This window comes from Symphalangus syndactylus, chromosome 11, assembly GCF_028878055.3.
Source record: "Symphalangus syndactylus isolate Jambi chromosome 11, NHGRI_mSymSyn1-v2.1_pri, whole genome shotgun sequence".
NCBI classification, from domain to species: domain Eukaryota; kingdom Metazoa; phylum Chordata; class Mammalia; order Primates; family Hylobatidae; genus Symphalangus; species Symphalangus syndactylus.
Genome location: NC_072433.2, coordinates 87,934,803 through 87,961,894, shown reverse-complemented (window position 1 = coordinate 87,961,894; position 27,092 = coordinate 87,934,803). Strand labels below are relative to the sequence as shown.

Sequence of the window (27,092 nt, the reverse complement as noted above, 5' to 3'; positions counted from 1 at the left end):
CAAACCAGCTATTTCAATTTCAATTAATACTATTGAAAACAGTTGTCACTGGACATTTATTATAAGTCCTATATGTATGTGTAATAGGGTTTATTTTGAGAAGCTATAGGTCTAATTTTAAGAATGCATTGGTTATACTGCGCTTTACCAATTCTAAGTAAACATAATAAAACATAATATTTACATTTGAAGTCATACGCAAGCATAGTTACATAAATAGATATGATTACTGAATCTCCTGTAGAAATTATTTGCTTGTATCCTTTAAAAATTAATTTTAGTTGTACTTGCACACATATATTTCTTGCATATTTGTACATTTATGCACACACATACATGCACACACATAGACAAATATAATGCAACCATTTGAAAGAATATCTTTGTCTAAGTTATACAATAATCAGTTGCCATACCATTCTTGATGATGTGTCCTTGACTGCTTGCCTGAACTCATGAAGTTATTACAATATATTACCATCCAGAAATATTATAAAGACATAAGTCTGTCGAGGGTTTATAGAGGTATCTTGAATTCAGAAGAATAAAATATTTGATATATACAGATATTTGCTGCATATGGCAGTTTCTAACTTAGAAATGGATTGGGCTTTAAAAATTTGAACTCCAGATAGGAAACTATTGGCTGTTTTATTCAACAATAAATACTACAGTACTAATTATGTGCTAGGCATTACTTAAAGCACTTTACAAATTTTACTTTATTTGGTCTCCATAACAACTCTATAAGGTAAATAATATTCCCATTTTATGGGAATATTTTATGATGAAATAAAGCACAATGAAGTCAAATATACCAGCTCACATAGTAAGTGGTAGCACTAGGCTTTGAAACTCATCAGCCTGGCCCCAGAGTCTGCACCCATAATTATTGGACAGAATGTCTTGTAAGCTCTATTCCCTTTCACTTACTTGCCCCTTGTAACAGATCTTCAACAGTTTTGCAAACGATTGCTAAAGTCTTAGAGTGAGCCACATAAGTATTTTATCTTCAGTGTGGCACATTTATGACCAAAGATTGCAAAAATAACATGAGTATACTCTTAAAAATGAAACATAATAATAAATAAAGACTTCTTATCTCTTTATGTTGTTTAATTGTGCTTTGGAGAGATCATTTTTCTTTACAGAAGAATATGTTGCTAGATAGAAATGTAGTAATCCTAAAGGATCTGAATGTGTTCGAGAATTTTAGAGGTTATACACAACAAGTAATTTTTTATGTCTACTGTAACTTATGACTTTCCTTTCCCCTATTATAGATATATCACTGTCAATATCCTATTTTTTCAATCTTTATTACTCTAAAATAGAATTCAGGCAAAGGAAAAAAGTTCAAGTAAATGAAAAGATTTATTAAAGCATTTAGGTAATAGTTGGGAGGAGTGAAGGGAAAAAATAGATCAAATAATCTATAGGTGCTTGTATTTGAAAAAGGGTTGAGTTTAAATTTCTAATCCATGAGAGACCAAAAGACAAAGAATCTTTAGTGATCAAACCAATAGATAACTATTTTGAAGGGAGAGAGAGACAGTGCCGGGGAAGACTGCGTGGCTCACACAGCTCTGTAGGGGCTCACTGGGTACTGTTCGCTGGGATTCTCTTGGCAATTAGCCCAAGAGAGCAGAGCATGGCAGTGAGGTGAGAGCAAGTGTGAATACACACTGATGCTCCTATGTGCAGAATATTCGCAGTTTATAGGTAAAGATATGTGACTTGCGAATATTCCTACACCTACAAATAACTATTCCCACACTGTTTTTATAGGTCACTGGGCTGTGTTTTGAGCTCAAATATTGCCTGCATCAGAATTCATAGTTATTTCATAGTGAGTCATTTGACAAGTCTTTGTTCTTTTCCTGGCTGCAATAATTAAGCTAATGAAAATTCTTCTCAGTCTCAGACCTGCTAAGAAAATTTCCCAGGAATATGGGCCTTTGAGAAAAAACAGAACTCTTCCCTTGCTTACTTAAAAATAGTGTTAAAAAAATAGTAGTTTACCTCTTTTGACTTGAACCAATGCTTGTTCAAGACTAAGGATCTTCCACATCCCACACAGTCTTCTGATCCTCTTCTAGAATTCTAAGGCCTTTCTACCTAAATTTTCTAGAGGCAAAGTGCAGGTTTAGGCAAGGGAAATAGCCCTAGAGATGTCTATGGGGTCCCATGAGTGAGGCAATCTAGGGCAAAATCAACTTTTGACCTGAGAGGAGCCTTTTAGCAAAGACGTGATTAGAAATCTTAAATCCAACCTATGTTTCCATCTAACAGAAAAGCTTTTGATCCATAATGAGCCACTTTCAGGGATTTTCAAAGAGGTATTGCTTTTTGAGGTCTCAGAGAAGGAAAAGTGGAGCTTGGAGCCTGCAAAAAGCACACTGACCCTAAGGAGGACCGGAAAGTTGCTTTCTCAGGGTGCTATGAGTGAATGTTTTGGAAAGCTGCTTGCCTGGCACAAAAGAGGAACTCTGAAAGGCTGACAGAAATGTTCCTCATTTCAGCATGTATCAATTTATTACTCATCAGCTCATTAGGGTTTTACACAGTGGTTGGTTTATGCGGGCCCCAGTGTGTAATGGACCCGAGAAGTGAAAACTTCCCCAGAACCCCAGGCTCTCCCAGGACAGGTAATTTACTTTCCAGTGAATGGTAGTGGACTCATGTTTTGTAGTTGCAATCACAGGTTTGCTCTGATTAGTGAGATGTCCCAGAACTGTAAATTAGAGTGTTTTATTTTTGCTTCAGTATATACATTCTGTATATGCATAGCTAAGTGGATATAGAAAAAGATTTCAGTTTGAAATTTGAATTACTTAACCAGTGTTTATCAACAGTGTACAGTACTGATGTTGCACATGGCATCAGGGAAAAGTGCTACAATAAAACATAGGAAATCTGTGATCTTAAAATGCACTTTGCCCTGTTCTTGTAGAGCCACGGATTGTTGCTGTGAATGTCAATGCTATTTAGGGAGGAACTAGAGTGACAAAGATACATCCTTGATTTCTTAGAGTTCCCTGTGGCCACACGTGCAGCTTCTCTCTGAAGCCAGGGAGGGCCTGATTAAATACAGGGCCCACCCACTGTGAGAAAACACTCTGGCATCCCAGCTGCCATTCAGAATGTGAAATCCAGGATATGACCTGTCAAGATGAGCCACTTCAGCATATTGTGGCAATGCAGCTGTCACTGAGATACATAAGTCTCCAGGGAAAAGCATTCAAACTGTTTCCATGGTGGAATGAATACAAATGCACAGCAGCTCTAGTCATATTTGAATGTGAGTTTTTTTCAGCAGGATGGTCCATATTAAATATGCAGATGTGTGCAAATGACCCCAGTACCACTTCTCATCTCTGATTGCTGAGCATTTTCTGAAGACATAATTCTCTTAGTTTGTATCTGAGATGGGCAGGGAACATTTGTAAGCCATACAGAGTTAAGATACCCAGTTGTTGTCCTTTTTCCTCAATGAAGACAAAATTGTTATAGATTATCCATGACACATCTGAAAAAGAGATGTTTTCACAACGCAGATTTAAGTTATATTTATTTCTTGATATTGAACTTATTCTCTTCAACATTCTTACAAATGTATAGTGCTAGCAACACATTTATAATAGAACTTCAAAACTTCTAAATTGTACCATTAGTATCAGGAGAAGCCCAGTGAATATAATTAGTGATTTTATAAGTGTTTTTCTAATAAGGAATTAACATATATCACCTTACAAGTGTGCCCAAATAAGTGGTAACAAAAACTTGGGGAGGAAATTTCCTTCCTATGGGATGTGTGTGTGTGTGTGTGTGTGTATACACACATATCTGAATAGAAAACTGAATATATAAATTTACATATGTGTTATATACATTTACAGATAGGATTTGATGTGTTAATGTATTATATATCTGTTTATATAAATATAATATACAACATATAACTATATATGTTACATAACTATTCTGAGTAGGACACTCATTGGGTATTTATTAATTAGAATGAAATGATATATTACCTAAATGATACCCCGTAACAATTCGTTTCACTTGTTTTTCTCAGAAACTCTTGATTTTAATAATTCATTAATTCAACAAGTATATTCAAGCTTGTTATGTGAAAATGTTAAGTATATAAGTGTTTCTAGTTTGTTCATGTATAAATTTAGAACTTGCATATCCCCAAATACCTGTAGTTCAGGATAACCTTCAGACCTTTACACTTGTCACTTCTTCATTGCACTGTGATTTTTGTTTTCATATATTTTTTTGGGCCCCAAGTACCTATCATATTCCCCAGATGGCTTAGCCATCATCACTGGCAGATTATGAATAGTGTTTTACATTGAACAGATGTAAGCAATTTGTAATTTGTCCCCTTTCTGAACCAGCTTTGTTTTGATGAATCAACTGGAAATTGAAACTTAAGTAGAACTTCTGTTTGAAAAGGAGCAATGTTTTCCCACATTGGCATATGTAGTCAGCTCTTAAATATAGAGAAGAAACAACGAATAGGGGAACTGGCCAGGGTGTGTGGCAAGAAATACTGGAAGATCATTACTTAGCATTGCCATATAGTTCCAATTTCTTTATTCTATAGAACCACATAATAAAAAAAAAAAAATTTAAGTTGCTCCAAACCAACCAAAAGTTCATCAGGTTGCCTATGTTTCTATCCAGTAAGAATATTATTCAAAAGAACCAGAATTCTGGAAATACAGTAAGAGCTGGTGAAATGTTAAAAGAGAAAGAAATGAGCTATCCCCTTGACAAGGATGTGTTTGCTCTAGCTGAATTGTATTTTATGTAATTATATAAATTATAATTGTATTTTTTGACCCTAATAAAGGCAAGTCAAATTAAGCATTACTGGCAATTCAGTGTTAGGATAAGCTCTCTACAAGCTACAAATTAGGTGAATAATCTCTCTACAAGATACAAGTTAGGTAAATAATGACAAAAATATCTACCTAAGACAGACCTTAATTATATGGCTAGAAAAGGTACATTTATTTATACATTGATATCCTATTCATAAATAATATATATTTTCCTTACAATAGCCAGTGGCCAGACCTAAAACGCCACTTAATGTCCAGAGTTCAGTCATGGTCCTGCACTTTCAGAGCCTGTTTCTGACCTGATAATTCTTGCAGTGGAAAGAGCAATCAAACTGAGTATCCTTCGTTTTCTTTAAAGTCTATGAGAACAATCTAATTGGCAGTTGGTCTGGAATAAATCTTAATTATTGAACACTTGCAAATTTGAAAACTTCATATGCTACAGACAGAATTTGATAACAAAAATGTCAGCTATCCGACACAGACACTAATGCACTTCTTATTTCTGTGCTCATTACTTAATTTCAACATCACTGATATAGAAAGTTTAATGTTGGCCAGGCGCGGTGGCTCACGCTTGTAATCCCAGCACTTTGGGAGGCCGAGGCGGGCGGATCATGAGGTCAGGAGATCGAGACCATCCTGGCTAACACGGTGAAACCCCGTCTCTACTAAAAATACAAAAAATTAGCCGGGCGTGGTGGCGGGCGCCTGTAGTCCCAGCTACTCGGAGAGGCTGAGGCAGGAGAATGGGGTGAACCCGAGAGGCGGAGCTTGCAGTGAGCCGAGATCGTGCCACTGCACTCCAGCCTGGGTGACAGAGCGAGACTCTGTCTCAAAAAAAAAAAAGAAAAAAGAAAGTTTAATGTTAATATATAAAATATAATTCAGTAGAATCATAGACCATCCTCAAAGTTTCTTTAACCCTTGCTTCCAAAAAATAAATAATTAAATAAATAAATAAATACACATGAAATCTCATGTCTATCTTTAGTAATATTTGGAATTGCAAAATAAATTAAATAATATGATTTGAACCCAATCAAAACAACTGTATTTATTATACTTCTTCTACTTATATCCCACTCTAGGAATCTATGTTTCTCTGACAGTGAATAATCATTGGTTCTAATAATCTGGTAAAATCTCTTATTTTTATTACTTTTTTTAGAGACAGAGTCTCATACTGTCACCCAGGCTGGAGTGCAGTGGCATGATAATAGCTCACTGTAACCCCAAATTCCTGGGCTCAAGTTGTCCTCCCACCTCTGCCTCTCCAATAACTAAGACTACAGGTGTATGCCACTACTGCTGGCTATTTTTTTTTTTTAAAGACAGGGTCTTGCTATGTTGCCCAGGCTGGTCTCACACCTTTGGCCTCCAGGACCCTCCCACCTCAACCTCCCAAAGTGATGAGACTGCAGGCATGAGCCACTGTGCCTGACCTAAGGATCTTATTAACTAAGTCTTTTGTATAGGCAGCCATTGGAGGAACTCATTAGGTGTATTTTCTTATTTGATTAAGGAACTGAATGGGATGGCTTACCTTGCCCCCCACCCCCTTTTTTTTAGATACTGTAATTTAAAATTCCTTAGATATATAACAGAGTTCCCTAGTTCCTGAGTTTGCTTTGATACACAATTGTTAGACCAAAAATAAAAAGCCTTTTTTTTTTATGAATGTTCAAAATGTAGGATCCTCTGGATATCCCTTAAAGAGTTCTCATAAATTTTATGGATTCGTAGCCTTCTTCCAAAGAATGAATTAAGATAGCAACTGAGCTATTTCAGTTTTCTTTTAGTTAAGTAACCCCATTAGAGATACAATGTGAGGTTTCTTAATATTTTAAACTTAATATTTCCCCAATATTTTAATGCAGTTTATACTCTAGCACTCTATACTTTCTTTTTGAACCTGTATATACCCTAGATTCTTCTCTTGCTTTCTGCATTCTACAGGTATTATATGCATTTTAGCAGTTTATACATGAAATTTGAGTCATCATACAAAACAATATTACATGAATGTACTAAAAGAGAAACAGATGGTCAAGAATACTGTACATTTCTTCGTAAACCAACTCCCACAGATTGCCTTTCTTCAGATTTTTTGCCCAAGTAGAACCAATCATCGAACAAGTGATTTGAGAGGCTTTATTATGGAAATATTCCTCTTGAACAATAACAACAAAAAGCCATTTCGATCACATTTTCATTTTAAAGAAAGTTATATTTCACCCTCTTTATTGTTATAAAGTCTGAGTTAATTATCCCTATCAACTTATATTCTTATTCAAAGTGTCAGTAAAAAAAGTTTGTGACTCTCATTCTTGAATTTCTATTACACAAGTGTAACAGAAAGAAAACAAATTGTATGGAATAAATGTTTGTCTTAGGCAGTGCCTCTAAATTTAAGTGAATTTCATGATTGCTATATTGAGTTGAATTGTATAGTCCACATTCTAGATAGATACCGCATGATCAGTTTTCACTGCTTTCTAAAATGTATCAAGTCCAAAAAAAGTAACTATTGGAGTTTTTTGTTTCTTTATTTGTTTTGTTTGGTTTTACCGGATAATTTTCAAGTCCTGGTTGTATAATTCAGGCGGTAGTTCGTTAAATTATTTAAACAAAAATAAGAGTTAAATGAAACTGAACTTCAATTTCTGAGTTGAGTGTTATATGAGCATATATTACTGGAAAGGAGACCCCATCTAGACCCCAAGAGTGGGTTTTTGGATCTCACATAAGAAAGAATTCACGGCAAGTCCGCAAAGTGAAAGCAAGTTTATTAAGATAGCAAGGGAATATAAGAATGGCTACTTCATAGACAGAGCAGCCCCAAGGGCTGCTGGTTGCCCTTTTTTATGTTTATTTCTTGATTATATGTTAAACAAGGGGTGGATTATTCACACCTTCCCTTTTTAGACCATGTAAGACCATATAGGGTAACTTCCTGACATTGCCATGGCATTTGTAAACTGCCATGGCCCTTGTGGGAGTGTAGCAGTGAGAATGACCAGAGGTCACTCTCATCACCATCTTGGTTTTGGTGGGTTTTTTTATTTGTTTGTTTGTTTTTGAGACGGAGTCTCGCTCTGTCTCCCAAGCTGGAGTGTAGTGGCGCGATCTCAGCTCACTGCAACCTCTGCCTCTCGGGTTCACGCCATTCTCCCACCTCAGCCCCCTAGTAGCTGGGACGACAGGCGCCCACCACCACGCCCGGCTACTTTTTTGTGTTTTTAGTAGAGACGGGGTTTCACCGTGTTAGCCAGGATGGTCTCTATCTCCTGACCTCGTGATCCGCCCGCCTCAGCCTCCCAAAGTGCTGGGATTACAGGTTTTGGTGGGTTTTGCTTGGTTTCTTTACTGCAAACTGTTTTATCAGCAAGGTCTTTATGATCTGTGTCTTGTGTTGACTTTCTGTCTCATCCTGTGACTTAGAATGCCTAATCGTCTGGGAATGTAGCCCAGTAGGTCTCAGTCTTATTTTACCCAGCCCCATTCAAGATGGAGTTGCTCTGTTTCAAATGCCTCTGACACATGTACATAGGTATTGTGACCTGACTTTGTTAATGTGATTGCTTCGACATAATTTATTAAATTTCCTTTACATATTGATTAGTAATTTACAGTGAACTATTATGTGTATGTTATCATTCAATTCTTTTAGCATTCCTAAAGGGAAGATGTTTTTACCCAAATTTATAGATCAGGAATCTGAAACACAGACATTGCAAGGACTAGCCAAGGCTTAGAGCTTACACTCTGACGGCTGACTCCATTCTAAGTCCTAGTATTTTTCACTGTACCGAAGTTGTTCAATAGGAACATTAACGTTATTTTAGAAACTTTCTCTACATTAATGTTCTTGATTCGGCAACCATTTTATGAATGCAGTTTATAAATTAAGTGATTCTGCCTAAAATGTGTTGAAGGTATCACCGTCGATTCAAACAAAAAGTAAAGGGAGGAAAATTAGCAATGGTTTGAATAGACTGACATTTCACCAAATAGAGATTGACATGTGGAGGGAAAAAACAATCCAGGTATTTATTAATATTTGACTAATGAAAAATATTTCATAGCATCTTATAGCCCTTTAAAGTTTCAGGGCTAAACGTTTAAAGTTTTTCTCTAATTTTGTGGAGCAGAATTTAAACAGTGGCTTTGTAATATAATTCAAAACCCAAAGCCTGCCACCTTGACATTGTCTTAACATTATTCCTTCATGGAGGTTTTCCTCAGCTGGGAAGTTCCCTTTCTTATATGCTCATGGAAAGCCCTTTTCTGAGTGTTCAATTTATGCCAGGGACAAGGAAATTGTCTAAATGGGCAGTTCCTACAGTATCTGCCCTTTATGGCAGGAATAAAAATAGAGAATAAAGATTTATATTTGACTAACCCCCAAATGCTATTAGTTTGATACTTGCTGGGAATGCTTTTAGGAGCCACTTAGAATTTGCTTATGGCTATCTTAATTCTACTCATTTGCTGGGATTTGAGAACTCTGATCTTTGACTGATGTTTAGTTAGTGTACTTTGATAGCAAGAATGTTACATTATTCAATGGAATATAGATCACATTTGTTGGTCCTTACTTTTCTTGAAATTGATTTTAGCATAACTATCTGGGAGGTTAATGTAACCTGACTTATTGATGTAAACTGAGCATATCCATTTGTAAATAGTCCCGATCAAGCTAAAATAGGATCATCAGACCATTAGAAGAGTTGTTTATATTTTGTTGTCATAGTAAAATTAACTTTTATTGGGAAACGAACCTCATATAGGCTGGGGAATATGGAAGTATATTCTGTAAGTGCCCCCTTGGACTGTATGTTAATGTAAAGAAAAAATTTGCATGGATAAACACCTAGATCATTATCGTCTTCCCTATCTAACCCATTTTTACTGAGCTTTAGGATTACCTACACCACTACCACCCCTTGTATTTTAATGCTTTTTTTCTTTGTAAGACTCCATGTCCTGTGATAAATGATTGCACTGTTTCCTTTCCATCTTAGTAAGAAAAATGTAGTTTCCATGGTTTTTGATTTTCAAAAAGTAATCTGATCTCATAAGAGCACTTAAATGTTAACCTAATTTAACTCCTTCATCATGCTTCAGAAGACCATCTCTTCTCTATTTTTCCAGTATTTCACTTTTTGTATGTCACCACTTCTTCATTCTGCAAGTTTAGATTATGAGTTTCAGTTTTTTCTCAGAAGGATTAAAAGTGAAGGTCATTAAAATAGTAATGGATTAAAAGAAAAGGTCATTAACATCTGTGGTTTGACATCTGTTTCGTATTTTACTCTACCTCCAATTTGCCAGCTCAAGATTTTAAGCATTATCTTTGACAACTCCCAAAAGATATTTTACTAAATGCAGTTATAATCCATCTATTATATGATGCTTATTTTTAAAATTCTTCTTCACCAAAATCTAGCCCACATATGATTATTTAAATCACTCATGTAGTTTGGGAGTCATCTATTTTAATTCCATTCAACAATCTGACATGGTAAATAAAGTCTAGAGTATTCTCTCTGGTTATTTTTGTTTAATTTTTCTCAGTTTTCAGCAAGATTCCATTTTCCTGTGACTTCATTCTCTTACATTAGCTTTAGCTTTGAAATTGTAAGGGGTCATTTTATAACTATCAGATAATCAAACATTATCAAAACATCATGTTTTATATGATATATACAATTTTATATGCCAATTAAAATGAATAAATCTGAAAAAATACATTAATTATGAATTTGTTAGGAGAAAAGATTATATGACCCCTAGTTACAAGTATTACAGGAAAGTGGAAATTATACTGTAATTTTTTCAGTAGGGATGATCTTATCAAATAGCTCTATAATGCGATTGAAGAGAAATGCTGCATGTTATGTCAGATAAAGTGGGGGTAGTTAGTATCTGCCAGCAAGATGGAAAGATTAGACTACTGCTATAGTTGGATGAACTCCCATGTTCCTTATTGTGAATTCATGCTGCTTTTGACCATATAGAAGTGAATGTTTTAGACATAGTGAAACCATATTAAGATCCTCATTTTGTTGGTGAGTAAACTGGGTCCTAATATGTTTAAATGGTTTGACCAAGATCACATCATTAACAAAGGTAAATCAAGGCCAGGCTTCAGTTTTTCCAGTACTTTCCCACTATTGAATATTGTAACTCAGGGATTAGCAAGTCATGAGAATGCTCTGTTTTATTAACACTACAAATCTCTAAAATACCAGCAAGAATAAATTAAATAAGCATGCGTTAAGTACCTACTGTGTATCCAGCATTGTGTTGAATATGAGTGAAAAATAAGAACCTCATTTATCTCTTCTGTTTCTATTTTTATTAGAAAATGTTAAACATTTATATTAATATGTAATGAAGCTATCTTTACAAAGATAGCTTCCTTACTCCACTTTCTCTCTTTATAAATGGTTTACTCCATTTTGTCTCTTCACAAATGGAATAAACAACTAATACCTGGAAATGTTTCTCAGCAATTTTTTAAATTGAATTTTCTTGATCAAAACTCATGAAGCTACAGGCCAGGAGGAATATTTTCTGTCTCTTCTGCAGTCTGCAGCGTACTGGAGCTTGCTTGTACTGGCTTGCAAGATCTCATTGCACCATCTCTTCCCAATTCAGTGTTTACTGATGTCAGGTTGGTAGCTTGAAATCAGCCATGATGGTAATATTTACCTTTTTTTGAGTGTTCAATTTATGCCAGGGACAAGGCAATTGTCTAAATGGGCAGTTCCTACAGTATCTGCCCTTTATGGCAGGAATAAAAATAGAGAATAAAGATTTATATTTGACTAACCTTCCCAAATGCTATTATTTGATACTTGCTGGGAATGCTTTTAGGAACCACTTAGAATTTCCACAGAAATTGACAAATGCTATATATCATTGAACTGTCTCCTGACACCCAGTGTCTGCTTTTAACATTCACCAACATACCAATGTACAGCTTGTTGACTGAGCAAAACTGGATAAGCTATTTTACTTCTTAAGCCACAACTGCATCCTCTATGAAGTAGGGATGATAATATATTCTATTGCGTATATTGTAATATTTTATGAGGATCATGTGAAAGTGGTTTGAAGCTATATGGAGTAAAATTACTAATATCACAATAATGAGAGTTATGTATTCACTAAATATGAGACAATTGGCAAAACCAACATAATATAGGTAGATCTAGAATTTCTTAACATTGTATCCATACTTGATGTGACAATGTGCATAGACAGATAAAAAGAAGAGGGGTGAAATTCAGAGCTAAGGGCAAAGCCTTGTTTCTCTGATAGACGTCAGATAACATACATCGGTACTGAATAGAATTTAGTGATCACTGAACATAAAGTAGTGTCTCCATTCCTTTCTTCATGCCATGAGTCCTTTATGCCTCTGATGAATTAAGCTTATAAAGTTTGATAAAGTATTGTCTGTACGTATACTATGAAGATCTTCTGTAGAAAAGATTTTCTACTTTCTTTTTCTCAGCTACTTGACACAGACCTCTGAATACAAAGGGCACATAGAAAAAAAAATTAACAATTGACCTCTTAAAGTTACAGACTTCTGCTTTCATTTTAATGATACTTCAAAACACCTTCAGAGGCATCATGCAATTCTGCATGGAAATTCTTACCCTTTGGTACAATGTCATTGCCTTTGTCATTTGCAATGTGGTTAAGAAAAATATATAGTGAAAGTACAAAATTGTCTTCTGACTTCAAGCACTTTTGAGAGTGTACATGGGAAAAGTGGGTCCTTTATACTAGTCCTCTCTTATTTACCTTTGAAAAAAATTCCCAAAAAGCTTCACACATAGAAAAAAATCCCTATTGATACTGGCCTGTTAATCACTATAACACCATACAGATCATTATTTATTTTTTCCACCAATTAACTCCATGTTGGAAATGATCCTAAGGACTTGCTATTCCAAGCTGAATGTGCTTAAGTAGCTAAAGAATACAATTTTTTAAGGTTAAAATTAAAATCGTTATAGCCAGATATATGTGAGCTTAACTCTTGGTCCTGTCACCTACAATTTCTGTGACCTTCAACTGATTATTTATCCTTTCTTGCCCATCACCACCAAACCTCAGTGTCCTCATCTATGACATAACATCTACTCATAGGTTTTTGGTAGGATTAAATGAAAAAGCACCATATATAGAGCTCTTTACACTGTCTCTGGCCCATTATATACTCTCAATAAATTATTCTTATTGCTACCTCTTAGTAATTGCTTATCTTTTTATCCCTAGGTTTACTCTTAGCTTGCCAAATCTTGTTACATATGTCTGTCTGTCCCTTTATTTATACACATTAGAAGAAGATTTAAGATCTGTCACTTATTGTCTGTCTGGCATACTATAAGGATTATTTCATGGCAGAGTGAATTATTCTCAGCAAGTTCAGTGCTGGAAGTTCCACTTTTATTTAAGAAATTTACTATCATCCCTGCTTTATCTGACAAACACAAGCCATCTCATAATCTTAAAAGGTATCATGAACTGTACCAAAATAATTTCAAAACAAAATTAACTTGTTTGTGCTTTATGTAATATACTGCAGACTAGAATACAATGAAAGGACTATTTTAACAGTAGGGAAGAAAACAGCAGATACTCCATTTCAATATGTCCAGGGATGACTGCTCTAAGTTTCATGTTATGTAGCTGACACACATATACTCCTCATAAGAATGAATGGACATATTGACAAGTGTGAATGATGGAATCTCAGAAAACATACATTTATTTACTGCTCCATACTGTGATTTTTGATGGGAAAAATAATATCATCATAAATAGTCTCTGTTAGCTTTCTGGGGTGACTCTAGGGTTGAGTATGCAGATATGTCCTGCAAAGATTACTAATAGAAAGCCAATTATTTGGCCGGGCACAGTGGTTCTTGCCTGTAATCCCAGCACTTTGGGATGCAGAGGCGGGCAGATCACGAGATCAGGAATTTGAGACCAGCCTGGCCAACATGATGAAACCCAGTCTCTACTAAAACTACAAAAAAAAAAAAAATACAAAAAAAAAAAAAATTAGCTGGGCATTGTAGTGGGCACCCGTAATCCCAGATACTTGGGAGGCTAAAGCAGGAGAATAGTTTCAACCTGGGAGGCAGAGATTGCAGTGAGCCAAGATTGCACCATTGCACTCCAGCCTGGGTGACAGAGCGAGACTCCGTCTCAAAAAAAAAAAAAAGAAAGCCAATTATTTTATAATATCTCAAATTACTGTAGACTGGAAGAACCAAAAGACATTTTTTTAACCCTTGACATAGTCTTCCAGTGGAATGAAACACAAATCTCAGTTACTGGAAGATAAATATGAGAGGAGAAATAGAGGAGACTCCTTAATTAAGAATATAAAGGTATATTTTGTTATACACTTCATCTCACATTCCAGATAGAAGAATTTCTGGGCTCATTAATGGAAACTTTGCTTATAATATAACCTTAAATTACAACTGTTGGCACAGTGAGATTCCATCCTTGATATTCAAATTCTTCTAGAAATTGTCACATTTGATTTTTGGAAGAGGAATAACATTTTAAGAGAAAAAACTATTATTATTAGGTTGGTATAAAATTAATTGCAGTTTTTGTCATTACTTTCAATAGCAAAAACTGCAATTACTTTTGCACCAATGTAATACTTCTAAACTTTTAGACTTCTTTATTTAAATATAAACACAAACTAATATTCCTTGTTTGTCAATATATTGAATGTGAGCTCTCCTTAGTATCAATGTTGTTAAATATAACATTTTTGTTCTAAAACTGTGGTTGCTTGAGATAATCAGGTATTTTGACTCATCAGGTGATTATTATCTGCTTTTATTATGAGATAAAATCTAAAATATTACAGGATTTAAAATCAGTAAGCATTTATTAGGTACCTTCATTTCTTCGCAATGTATTACAACCTGAAGGAAGGAAAGGGAACAAAATGGTGAGGAGGAAGGAGACAAGGAATAAGAGTGTTTCACACAATTTCACGGAGAGAGAAGATTTGAAACTGCAATCGAATTTTATAGAGGAAACCCCAAAGCCATAGAATTAAATGTTTGTTTCAGAATTAAGGAAACATGTCCATTGAGGTTAAATGACATTACCACAATTGTCCAGCCAATAAGTAGTCACAGAAGGTCCCAAGAGAGAAGTGGGATTTGTGAGCGGGACTGAAGAATGATTGTTTTGGGGTATGTTGAGAGCCAAGTAGTATTGCTTATTATATGTCAAGCGTTATGTTCTTTTACATTTACTCTCTCTTTTACAGCATTACAACCTTTCATGTTAAATATTGTTAACTGGGCTCCAAGGAAGTGAAGCAGCTTTCTCAAGTACTTACAAACATATCACAGATTCAAAGCTGTGTCTTCCGACTATAAATATAGCCTTCTATAGCACACTGATTTGGTGGGTAGAGACATTCCAAATTTTCAGTTTGTTTGAAGTAAGAAATTGAACTAATATGTTGGAGCAAGAGTATATAAGAGACCTCACTTAGCCAAAACAGAGCTTTCATGCTCTGTTTTGTATGTGAGAGAGTAGTGAGATCTACAGAGGCTATCAAATTTATTAAAAAGTTATAAATGTTCTATTTACACATAAAGTCCAGAGTGAATGTTTCATACAACAGAAGAAAGTATAATAATAAAACAAAAGGGAAGGAAAGAAGGAAGGAAGGAAAGAAGGAAGAAAGGAAGGATGAAAGGAAATTAATAATATTAAAAATAAAACATACCCTCTCTGATGAAAAATAATTTGTATATGTCTATGTGTGAATGGAACATATATTAAGATCCAAATCAACCAGAGAAGCAAAAGGATGTTGCATGTTATAGCAGTAATTATCCTTATGTGGATGGATTACAGGTAATGTTTTTCTTACTCAGATTTTTTTTCCTTCAAATTTTCTACAAGGAGCTTACATGGATTTGGTAACTCAAAAAAATCAATTTACATAGAAATACATGTATACAAACTAAATTATTGTTTGAATTTAAAATTTTGCTAAATTTTAAACCATAGCATGTACAGTTGGGATAAAAACTAGAACATGTTATACTGAAACAGTGTGAATATTCCATTATTTTATCAATGCATTATTTTCAATTTAATATTTTTCCTAATGAGGTTGAAACACGTTAATATTCTATTTTTGATAGACTCCGTAAAAATTTGCAGTTTTCAAATATCAAATTGTGTATAGGTAGATACATTCAGGTATGGATTTCAAAATTGTAGTCTGGGCCCTAGCTTTTTTTTTTGAGACGGAGTCTCGCTCTGTTGCCCAGGCTGGAGTGCAGTGGCGCAATCTCAGCTCACTGCAAGCTCCGCCTCCCAGGTTCACGCCATTCTCCTGCCTCAGCCTCTCAGAGTAGCTGGGACTACAGGCGCCCGCCACCATGCCCGGCTAATTTTTTGTATTTTTAGTAGAGACGGGGTTTCACCGTGGTCTCGATCTCCTGACCTCGTGATCCGCCCGCCTCGGCCTCCCAAAGTGCTGGGATTACAAGCATGAGCCACCGTGCCCGGCTGGGCTCTAGCTTTTAATGCTAATAAATATTATCTAAACAATTATGCTAACAGAATTAAAAAGAATATCTATTCTTGTCCTTTTCACATGTGGAATTTGTTACTGGTTTAATACTGAATTGCAATAATTTAGATTGGCCTATAAAATTTCAAACACAACATTAGGTTGATAATAAACACAAAATACAGTCTTATTGACTGTATTTGATCAGTTCTGTGTTTTTAAATTTTTAGAAAGTTATTACTTATTGCCTGACTTAGTGACCTGATTTAAGGTATTTTTCAACTTATCTGTTACATATTGATGCCATTTATTAAGGTGTATCTTTCTGTGACACTTTTTAGAAATCAATAGGATAAGTGGCATTTATTTTGTGTTGTCTCTTCAAAAATGTCCTGAAATATTGATGGTATATTTTTCTTTGAAATTATTCAAACTGTTGCAAATCAAATATCACAAAATTTATTTTTCTGTTAGCATTTCTAAAGCTAAATTGAGTCAGTATTTTAACTGCATAGATTGATTTATTTAGAACAAGACCACAAAAAGTTTTTAAAGTCACTCTACTCATTATTTTCAAATAAGATGCTTTGCAATCACAGTTTCATTTTCAAGACACTTCAGTGATATTCTTTTTGTGGTATCTCATGAGATGTCCTGTATCAAAAAAGTTGGAGTGATTGCACGTCTCTGACACCATTTTAAAGCCAATAATTTTGCCTTCAGCATTTCTAACATTGTAGTTACTTATTTGTATTGCATGTAGAAATTGCTTTAGTATTTGTCAATGATCAACCATAGTTACATGAACCTCGAGGAAATCTCTCCAGAATTAGGAAATGGAAAGCATTTATTGATAGTAAGAAGTTTGGAGTTTCATACAAGTAATATAGCAGCATTTTTCTCACTTTAGAAATAATTCAGCATGACCTTCATACTGCCAAATTATTCCTAATCATTGACTTTGCCTAATGAAAATATTCTTTTCTTTTTGGCTGATTTTGAATTTGCTTGGCTTACTTTAAAAATTTATAAATAGATAGATTTTTTTTTAACTAACCAACTCTATCACCTAACCTCTGTAACCATACATATTCACAATACTTTCACATAAATCACATTCACAATACTTTCTTATAATCATTATTTCATGTTAAAAAACACTTGTTTTCTCAGAGCCCAGAGAGCTTCAGGCCACATCATAGTTTCTTCAAAGCCTTCAAAGAAGTTTGACTATGCTCCTTGCATTAGAATCACTGTCTATGGTTTCTTCATTATGTTTATAGTGTATAAATTATGGTTTTGCTCATTCAGTTACTTTGAGTTATGAGAAAATTCCTAGATGTTCTTCTCTGAAAATTTCTTATAAAATCTTCTTTACTAAGAACAGATGTTCTCAAAACAATTGTGATAACAAAGGGTTCATAACACATTTCATACAGCTCAAAATACTTAGCCCACGGCCTTCACTAAATGAGAAAAAAATAGAATATGTGTGAGGCCAATCCTGATTCAGAGAAGGAAGAAAATGAAAGACAAAATATAGAATTATGATGGCCAGGTATATTTTCCCTGTTTTGGATGTTTCCAGTGAAGTTTGAAAGAATAAATTTAAGGAAGTGAAGTAACATGTCACTTTAAGGTTTTTTCATAATCAGTACTCTAGATGTATTTTATCTCCCCTGGAAAGTTTTATAAAGGTTTTAGAGAAAAAGAAAATAATATGTGAAATCTAAAGCAAGTTTTTTAAATACAGCAACAAACAGGATCTAACATAATAGTCCCCTTATGTTTGGAGGGCAGAGTACATATCTCTCCAAATAGAAGACAATAGCAAAAACAAAATAATTTTTAAACTTATTAAGTTTTTGTGTTTATAATTGGACAACTTTGAAAGTAAGAGAAAAATCCACACTCTTTCAGCTGTTTTCAAAAAAGATCATTGTCCTTAAGGAAATGAATATGCCAAGAAATATTGGAAGTCTCCTTCCTTCCAGAGATGAGAGTTTGCGTGCTTTTCACACCAATGTTTGACAGTAATGATGTATTTAAACATTTTGAAGTACTTTATTGCCTATAAAGTACTTATCAGCATTGAAATATATTTTATCTATCTAACAAAATGTTAAATTGCATAACTGGAAAACTATCAATTATTCTACAACTTTTTTGATTGTTGCGAGTGGAAGTAAGGCTTCTAATTTGCTTTAGTAAATTGTGACTTGGAAAATTGGAGCTGAATAAATGAGTTGATATAACATAGATAAAGCATTTATTTCTTTGGATTTTTAATTGCAATATCTTACATTTTGAAAATCTATAGGCGTAGTTTCAAACTTTTTTTTCTAGGAGGATTACTTAATCTCTACCCAATTACCATGACTTCTGCAGTCGTATTTAATCCTTTTTGAGAAGATTTTACTCTGCATGTTATATAAATGTTTGCTATTATTCATTTCAAAGGTGAGATTCTACAGTAATATTCACCTACATTCCAGGTCCCCTGGGTATTTATATGACCTCAAGAATAAGAAAGAAAATAAAGGATAAAGAAGAAATAAAATAAAAGCATCAAATTTTCTAAATGCTTGAAAATATTTCTTCAGTAATTCTTTAAAATATTATTCATAAAGATACCTTTTAAGTTTTCTGCATTATATACTTGCTATAGGATATGCTCTCTGTTTCTCTAAATTCTTCTCTTCTTGATTTTGTTTTTTGTTTTTCCAGTTACTGGCTGACCAACAAAGTTCCTATCAAAAGACCCAGCACAGGTCTCCTCATGTATACACTTGCCACAAGATTCTGTGATGAAATTCACCTGTATGGATTCTGGCCATTCCCTAAGGATTTAAATGGAAAAGTGGTCAAATATCATTATTATGATGACTTAAAATATAGGTACTTTTCCAATGCAAGCCCTCACAGAATGCCATTAGAATTCAAAACATTAAATGTGCTACATAATAGAGGAGCTCTAAAACTGACAACAGGAAAGTGTGTAAAGCAATAAAGCACATTTTGAAACAAACAATATGCACTTCTTTTCTGAAGATGCTTCCGAAGATTTGAAAATAGGATCCAAAACACGGCTGGGTTTCAGCATCCACCAATGAACTGAAAGGTGAATAAAGGACGTTCATAAGAAATCGACTACCAGCTGATGAAATACCTGCAAAGTGCTCTAAAAACTAAATATTTTGACTTCAAGGGTCCTAGTAAGTGCCACTTCCACTAAGAATACAGTTTGAATGTATAATCAGTAGTGTTTACAAGATCCAACAGTGCACTCATCATTAGTTAACAAAGCAAATGTGTTCGTCACTGTCAGGCTGCCCACAGCAACACCAAGCACGTTAGAAGAGGAACCCCAGGAACACAACTCAGACCTTGGGAAATTAAACCATCCTTGTCAGCAGAAGCCAAGACGGAAGCAGTTTGAGCAATGAAATCCGTAAGATTAAACAACTCAAGTAAATGCCTTCAGTCAGGACTCTGAGTCTGATCATGAATTTCATGTTTTAATTTATGTTTTTGTTTGTCTTCTGGAATCTCTTTTGGTTTGGATATTGGGATGCTTAGAAATCCTTTCTGAGATACATATGAATGAGGAAATAAACTTTAAGTAATTATTTTTAAAGTTCTTATACTTTTTTTTTTTTTTTTTTTTTTTGGAGATGGAGTCTCTCTCTGTCTCCCAGAGTTCTTATACTTTTTAAAAGCTATCACACAAAGACTTTTTTTTTTTTTTGTCTTGCTCTGTTGCCCAGGCTGGAGTGCAGTGGCGCGATCTCAGCTCACTGCAAGCTCCGCCTCCCGAGTTCACACCATTCTGCCTCAGCCTCCCAAGTAGCTGGGACTGCAGGCGCGTGCCACCACACCCGGCCAATTTTTTGTACTTTTAGTGGAGACGGAGTTTCACCGTATTAGCCAGGATAGTCTCAATCTCCTGACCTCGTGGTCTGCCCTCCTCGGTCTCCCAAAGTGCTGGGATTACAGGCATGAGCCACCATGCCCGGCTGACTTTTTAAAAAAAGTTTTATTTTGCACAGCTCTAAACCTCCATATTATGTTCCAGTGGTGTAGAAGGTACCAGCTAAAGTGAACCACTATGTAATATTAGGCCATTCTAAAGAAAAGATGTTCCATGTCGTCAGAGATGGTAAAATAGGCAGGAAAAAAAAAAAAAAAAACTTTGGTACCAAAGATTACACTTGTGTTTCTACACAGCAAACCATTTTTCTTTCATGAAAATAATATATTATTAACATGAATATATTATTTTGCTATTAGTGTGAAAGTTGTCTCTAAATATTTTTAAATTTTCAAACTCATACTTTATTTTCATTTGAAATGTTTTTCACACCTTTTGCATTACATAATAATTTTGTGGAAGCATTTTGCCCTTTAGAATAAATATTAGATTGATATAGCTGAAATGTGACTTCCAGTTCTTTGATATTCCCCTTGTTATTCAAATAGAAATACGGAAATGCTTTATATATTACTGTTAAATTTCTTAGTGCAGAAATAACATTATTAATATTGTTTTCAAAACAGAGATGATTAATTTCAAGAGGTTTAACAGTGAAATTGTGTCAATATTTTGCATTTAAAATGAATTTAATTGACCAATATTTTCTGTAGTTAAATTTAGTCACAATATCACATGTGTTCTTCAAGAAACACATGAAATTATTAGTAAAGTAATTTTAAAAATTTTAATGTATAACAGAATTGACCAATAGGCCAGTTTTCTGGTAACTTACGATAGTAGATGGTTTCTTTAGAAACTGGGCAGAAGCACTGCATTCTCACTTCTACTTTGATTTCTTATTTCTTGGGGAGGCAATTTGAGGAAAGAAGAAATGGCACAGGGAATATATATGTTTTGTTTCTTAGGGAAAACAGTCTGAGAAATGAATAAAAAGCATGAAGTATGTGTGCGTGTGTGTTACCATGGAAAAGGATATTCACAGTAGTACAGTTCTCAATATTTTTAACTAGATGTCATATTTTTTTAATATAGTAAAACCTTGGGATATAGAATATTACATCTTTTGAAAATGTATGTGTCTCTAAGTAAGTAAAATCTAATGCATATAGGAGACTGATAGCTAAAAATGAATGGAACATTAATGTCCTTTTATAATTAAACCTCTTATCTATTGGAAATTGTAAGAGAATAGATACATGTTTTGAATGTAAAGTTGAAAAGTCTGGTTTACTTAACAAATTGAAAGTGATTTATAAAATCTAAATTTGGACTACTTGCAAATTATAAGCTATTCTAGTAGCCTTTAATTTAAATCTAACAGAAATCTAGAAGTCACAGGCAAATATCTTATAGGTAAAATCCATCTGGGCACTCATTTAAAATATGTCTTTAAAAAGCAGCAGCAAGGTACCTTGCCATTTTTAGTGTATTTTCTTCCTTTTTCTTTTTTCTTTTCTTTCTTTCTTTTTTTTTTGAGATGGAGTCTCACTCTGTCACACAGGCTGGAATGCAGTGATGCCATCTCAGCTCACTGCAACCTCTACCTCCTGGGTTCAAGTGATTCTCGTGCCTCAGCCTCCCGAGTAGCTGGGATTACAGGCGCCCACCACCACACTTGGCTAATTTTGTGTTTTTAGTAGAGACGAAGTTTCACCATGTTGGCCAGGCTGGTCTTGAACTCCTGACCTCAGGTTATCCACCCCCCTCAGCCTCCCAAAGTGCTGGGATTACAGGTGTGAGCCACCACAGCTGGACCATATTTAGTACGTTTTCAATATATACATTTAAACAATGTTAAGGCCACAGCACACATATCTCAGCTATTCATTGTTCTGTGCATTGATGTTTATCTCATAGATGCATTGAGTAGTGCCTTTTTAGCTTTTTCACATTGCTTTGTCATCATATCCTTTGTGTTCTCTAAATACATTGCCCACTTCCAAAAATGTTCAGCATGAAACAAAGGGCTTCAGTATCGACTGAGACTGCTTTTGTTCATCTCAGGGAACTTTCAATAGTCAAGAATGAATTCAGTTAAAGGTATTTAGGGTTCAAAGAAGACAAACTGTACAAGCCCAATGCATTCCTTGTTGTATACCTTTCCAACTGCCCTCCCATTTTAACTGTCTACTGTGGCCTTTTTATAGGAACAGAGCAAGATCAATGAAGGCTAATGGCAAGAATAAGAAAAAGAGTTGAGATTTAACCAATAGCAGAACATAAAGGATCATGACAAAATCAAATTATAAAAGCGTACTTGAAATAGGTGGAGTTTTTTTCTTTTGAAAATATATATTCACAATTTTAATATTTTAATTTATTTTTTACTATTTAACCCTGTACCTGGCAATGCTCAGGCAGCTGATTGTGAAATATTCCTGTCCTTTACAGAACATGGTTGTTATTGTGCTGTTGACATGAATAGACCATGGAAGCATTTTCATCATTATTATTCAGCCTGTGCTGTAATTAATGTTAACTTGCTGAAATAAAAAGTGAGCAAGTAATAGATTTTCTGGGCAAATCTAATGATTCAGCCCACAGGACTGTTGAAACTACTGCGGAAGTTTTTCTATCTGAAAGAAGGTGCTGGGCATTCAAATGTCTTCATGTATTGTATATCATATGAATTGTATATCAATTACTAATGGGAATTTCTACATATATGCTTACAAAAGCAATTTATTTAAGTAATGCTAGGGGTAGTGTACATACCAATTAGTTATTCAGCTACTATACAGAAAAAGGATGAACAAATTAATTTATTTCTAATTGAGCCAGTTAGACATAATGCATATAAAGTGATATTTGGTTCATAAAAGAGTTGTTTTCATGTGGTTATTATAGGGAGTATATATAATTGTGGAAGGGGTATGGGAAGAGTTGTGTATAGTTAGTTGTTATCTCTACAAGTTCGAAAGTTTTCCCATCAAACATTATCAATATACCAATGTTTTAAAAATTGAGTGAGGGTTATTATTTGTATTTGATGAAATAAAATCCAAATAAAGCCCACCTAGAAATAGATATTTTATTATATATGTGCTATAGATATACCTATATAGTACAAATAGACATGTGTGATGCATATATACAATGTTATATATGTGTATATGTGTGTATACACACTGAGTCTGTAATATGTACACACTAGATTTGTGTTATGCTAACATCTTCAGGGTCTGCACTGTGAACTCCCCTGGAGATAAGTAAGTCCACTTTAGAATAAAGAAGTTGTTTTGAGACTTCAGTTACTAACCTGCTTTAAGAGGTATCTACTTTATAACTGAATTCTATGTCGTTCATACGTAGAGTTATAGTAAGGGTCTAGTATGTCCAAATCTTAAAAATAATAATAAAGAAGAAAAGTAAAGCCTTCAAGCTAGCCATGTATTCAAATTACAGTTTTCAGATTGTGGCTCCAGGCCTTGTGTTTCTCATTTAAGTAGCACCTTTTAATAAAAACCATTTCTTTGTGTAGGCAAAAGCACAAGTGTTTCAAATGTAAATAGCAGGAAAAAAAAAGAGTTTACAGAGATAGCATTGCTGCACAGAATAATTGCTACTGAGTATTTCTTATAGAATTTGTGAAATTGAAAGATGAGGTTTATTCTGTCAAGTTCAAGTTCATTCTGTTCAACACTTTTCTTATTGTTTGTGTATAGCAACTGGGTATTATTGTTTTATCATTTGTAAAATTGTAAAATAAATTAAATCCCTTTTTTTCACTGTTTCTCTTATCTCATATATCCAAGCCCTTGGTTATGCTTCGTATGTCAATGTCAGGTGATCATTTTTAACAAGCTTTGGCTAGTGCTTTGCTTTTCCACTCCCCTTAGCCCTAGTGGTTGGCAATTAGGCAAACCATTTATTTTTAAGTGTATACATGGGAATATGAACAATGTCAAAAACCCCATGAATATTAGGAAATCCTCAACGATATTTTGTGTAGTACATTCTGTTTGTGGTTGAGGGAATAAAGTATTTCACAAGTGACAGTCATTTATATCCAATTTATACTCCCACTGACTAATGTTAGTGGGTTGTTTTAGCTACAATGGCTTCATACACACTGCACATTCTATGGCAGATTTTTGATTTAGTCATTCGACTGCTATTTGATCTACTTAATACTGTTTGCGATTTGCCTTCCAGGAGATGATTCTGAAAAACTACATGCTTAAATCTTCTTCCATGGCTTTCTATAAGTTGCAAGTCTGTTTTCAGACTGTGTATTGATTTCTGCAGAAATGTTTAACTGTAATTTTAAGAAGCCACTGTAGCATTTTGCAATTTTGAAACATTTACTGGAGACCAACGATCAAGCACTGACAATAATTAATACATATAGATGTTATTTATATTTGCATAATTACCTTTTTTTCAAAGATTCATATACAACAGGTTATTCTTAACTACTTTGGGGGTATAATCAGATCTCATCATGTGGAACTCCATTTTTGATGTTATGGAAGAGGTTTCAGGATTGTAATATGAGTTTTGATGCCTGAAATAATTTTTTAAAAGGCAGTATTTACAAATAATTTATTCCTACTGTCAAATATTATTTTAAATGCTTATTATTTAAAAATAGGTTTAGGTATGGTTTTGCCTGAAATGGTGGACAGATTTGCTATAATCCTTCTCTTTAATCTTATTATTTTATATTACAGCCTAGTCCTTTTCAAAATGTATTCTGGGAAACACTGCTGTTCAACATGCTCTGCAAAGGAATGATATATTCTCACATAATTCCACAATGGTCACAGGAATTAATAAGAGATGGTAGCATATTACAAACCAAGAAGTCTCCAAACAAAGAAAATGATTTAAATTTTCCTAACCAAGAATATCAAAATGCATCAAATTTTTGCATATTTAATACTTACTTTAAGAAATTCCAAAATACACTATTTTTTACAAACCTTTTCCCAGAATTAAAAACTGGGCATACATTATTATTTGCCTTATAATTAATTATCTATAATGTTCTACACAATTTATGATATATAGATTGCCTTATTCACACCTTTCCTTATATTACATGCTACAATTTAAAATACAAGTGTCAAGATTATCCTCATTTTGATTACGTACAGCCTTTCCATATAGTTTATTAAAATGTACATTCCTCCAAGTTTTTGAACAAGCTTTATTAGCTATGGATTACTGAATCAAATCAATCCAATTCACCAGGGCCTATAATGTTAGTGTAAAATGGACTGAATATGCACTCATAGTAACCCAAAAATCTATCATCAGCCATTTGAATCTCCCCTTTCATATGTTATCAAGACTTAAATTGTCCTTATTCTGGGCCAAACATAGTTTTTAATACTTTATGTGTATTAACTGATTTAATCCTAATAACAAGTCTATGAAATGGATTCTGCAAATATTATAATTTCATAGATAAGATTAAGGGAGAGGTCATGTGATGTGCTCAAGATTACATAGCTCAAAAGTGAGAGAACAAGGACTTGAAACCACTGACTTCAATGTCCACCTCCCTAACCATCACATTTTGATGCTGCCTTTTCTTAGCTGCCAAGAAGTTCTTTGGGAAACAGTTTGCAAAACAGATGACTATTTAATGAGTACAGATCAAAAATATAGGTGAGTATATAGAAATAATATATAATTTAGACTTTGAGATGGTCTAATTACTGATTCCTGCCCCCAAATAGGACAATCATTTCTAATAAGAATATCTTGATTTCCAGGTCAGTGTCTTTCCCCTGGATGGTGCTGGATAAAAACTGCAAATTCTTGCTTCTGTCTCTTCTTGTTATATTTTTTTCATGCAAGCTGGATTACCTTTATGTTCAAATCTGACTTTATGTATCACAGAATTTATTACATTACAGTGATTTTAAAGTCTAAATATGAACTTCGTATGTAAACATTTTGATTGAATTTAAATGTTTTATTCATCTCCATTCTCAACTGTTTATAGAAATCTCTTAAAGTTGAACTTCTGCAGATAGCTAAACTCACCTATTTCATGTTGTTTTTGTTTTGTTTTGTTTTGTTTACTAATTTATCTCTCTTCCTGGGGATAGGAGTAACTTAATCTCCAAACTAAGGTGGCAGCTTAATTACTTGCTCTATAAACTAGCTTCATTGTGCATGAGCCCATGAGAAGAAAAACATATATATCAGATATAAGAGTAAAACTAGTGGCTGGGCATGGTGGCTCACGCCTGTAATCCCAGCACTTTGGGAGGGCGGATCACAAGGTCAGGAGACTGAGACCATCCTGGCTAACACGGTGAAACCCCGTCTCTAATAAACAATACAAAAAAAAAAAAAAAGCAAATTAGCCGGGCGTGGTGCCGGGCACCTGTAGTCCCAGCTATTCGGGAGGCTGAGGCAGGAGAATGGCGTGAACCCGGGAGGCAGAGCTTGCAGTGAGCCGAGATTGTGCCACTGCACTCCAGCCTGGGCAACAGAGCGAGACTCCATCTCAAAAAAAAAAAAAAGAACAAAACTAGTTTAACCCATTTTTAAAAGATAAAATATTTCAGTCACTTAGTTGCTTAATTTCTAGAATCTCAATAAAGAAATTATGTAAAAAATGAATACCAATATGAAAATAACTATTTATTTACTTTTTGCTTCCAGATTGCTGGTTTCAGATTCA

At 34.3% G+C, this 27,092-nt stretch overlaps 1 protein-coding gene across 1 annotated transcript in view; it reads left to right on the top strand.

Annotated features, from left to right (window-relative positions):
* Positions 1–24,182, top strand: part of ST8SIA4 (ST8 alpha-N-acetyl-neuraminide alpha-2,8-sialyltransferase 4) — a 99,122-nt gene extending 74,940 nt beyond the window's left edge. The window contains 1 exon segment of the mRNA XM_063612831.1: positions 19,183–24,182. Within this exon segment, the coding sequence (XP_063468901.1) occupies positions 19,183–19,465 (283 nt within the window). The 3' untranslated portion in view covers positions 19,466–24,182.
* Positions 24,183–27,092: the final 2,910 nt, after the last annotated feature.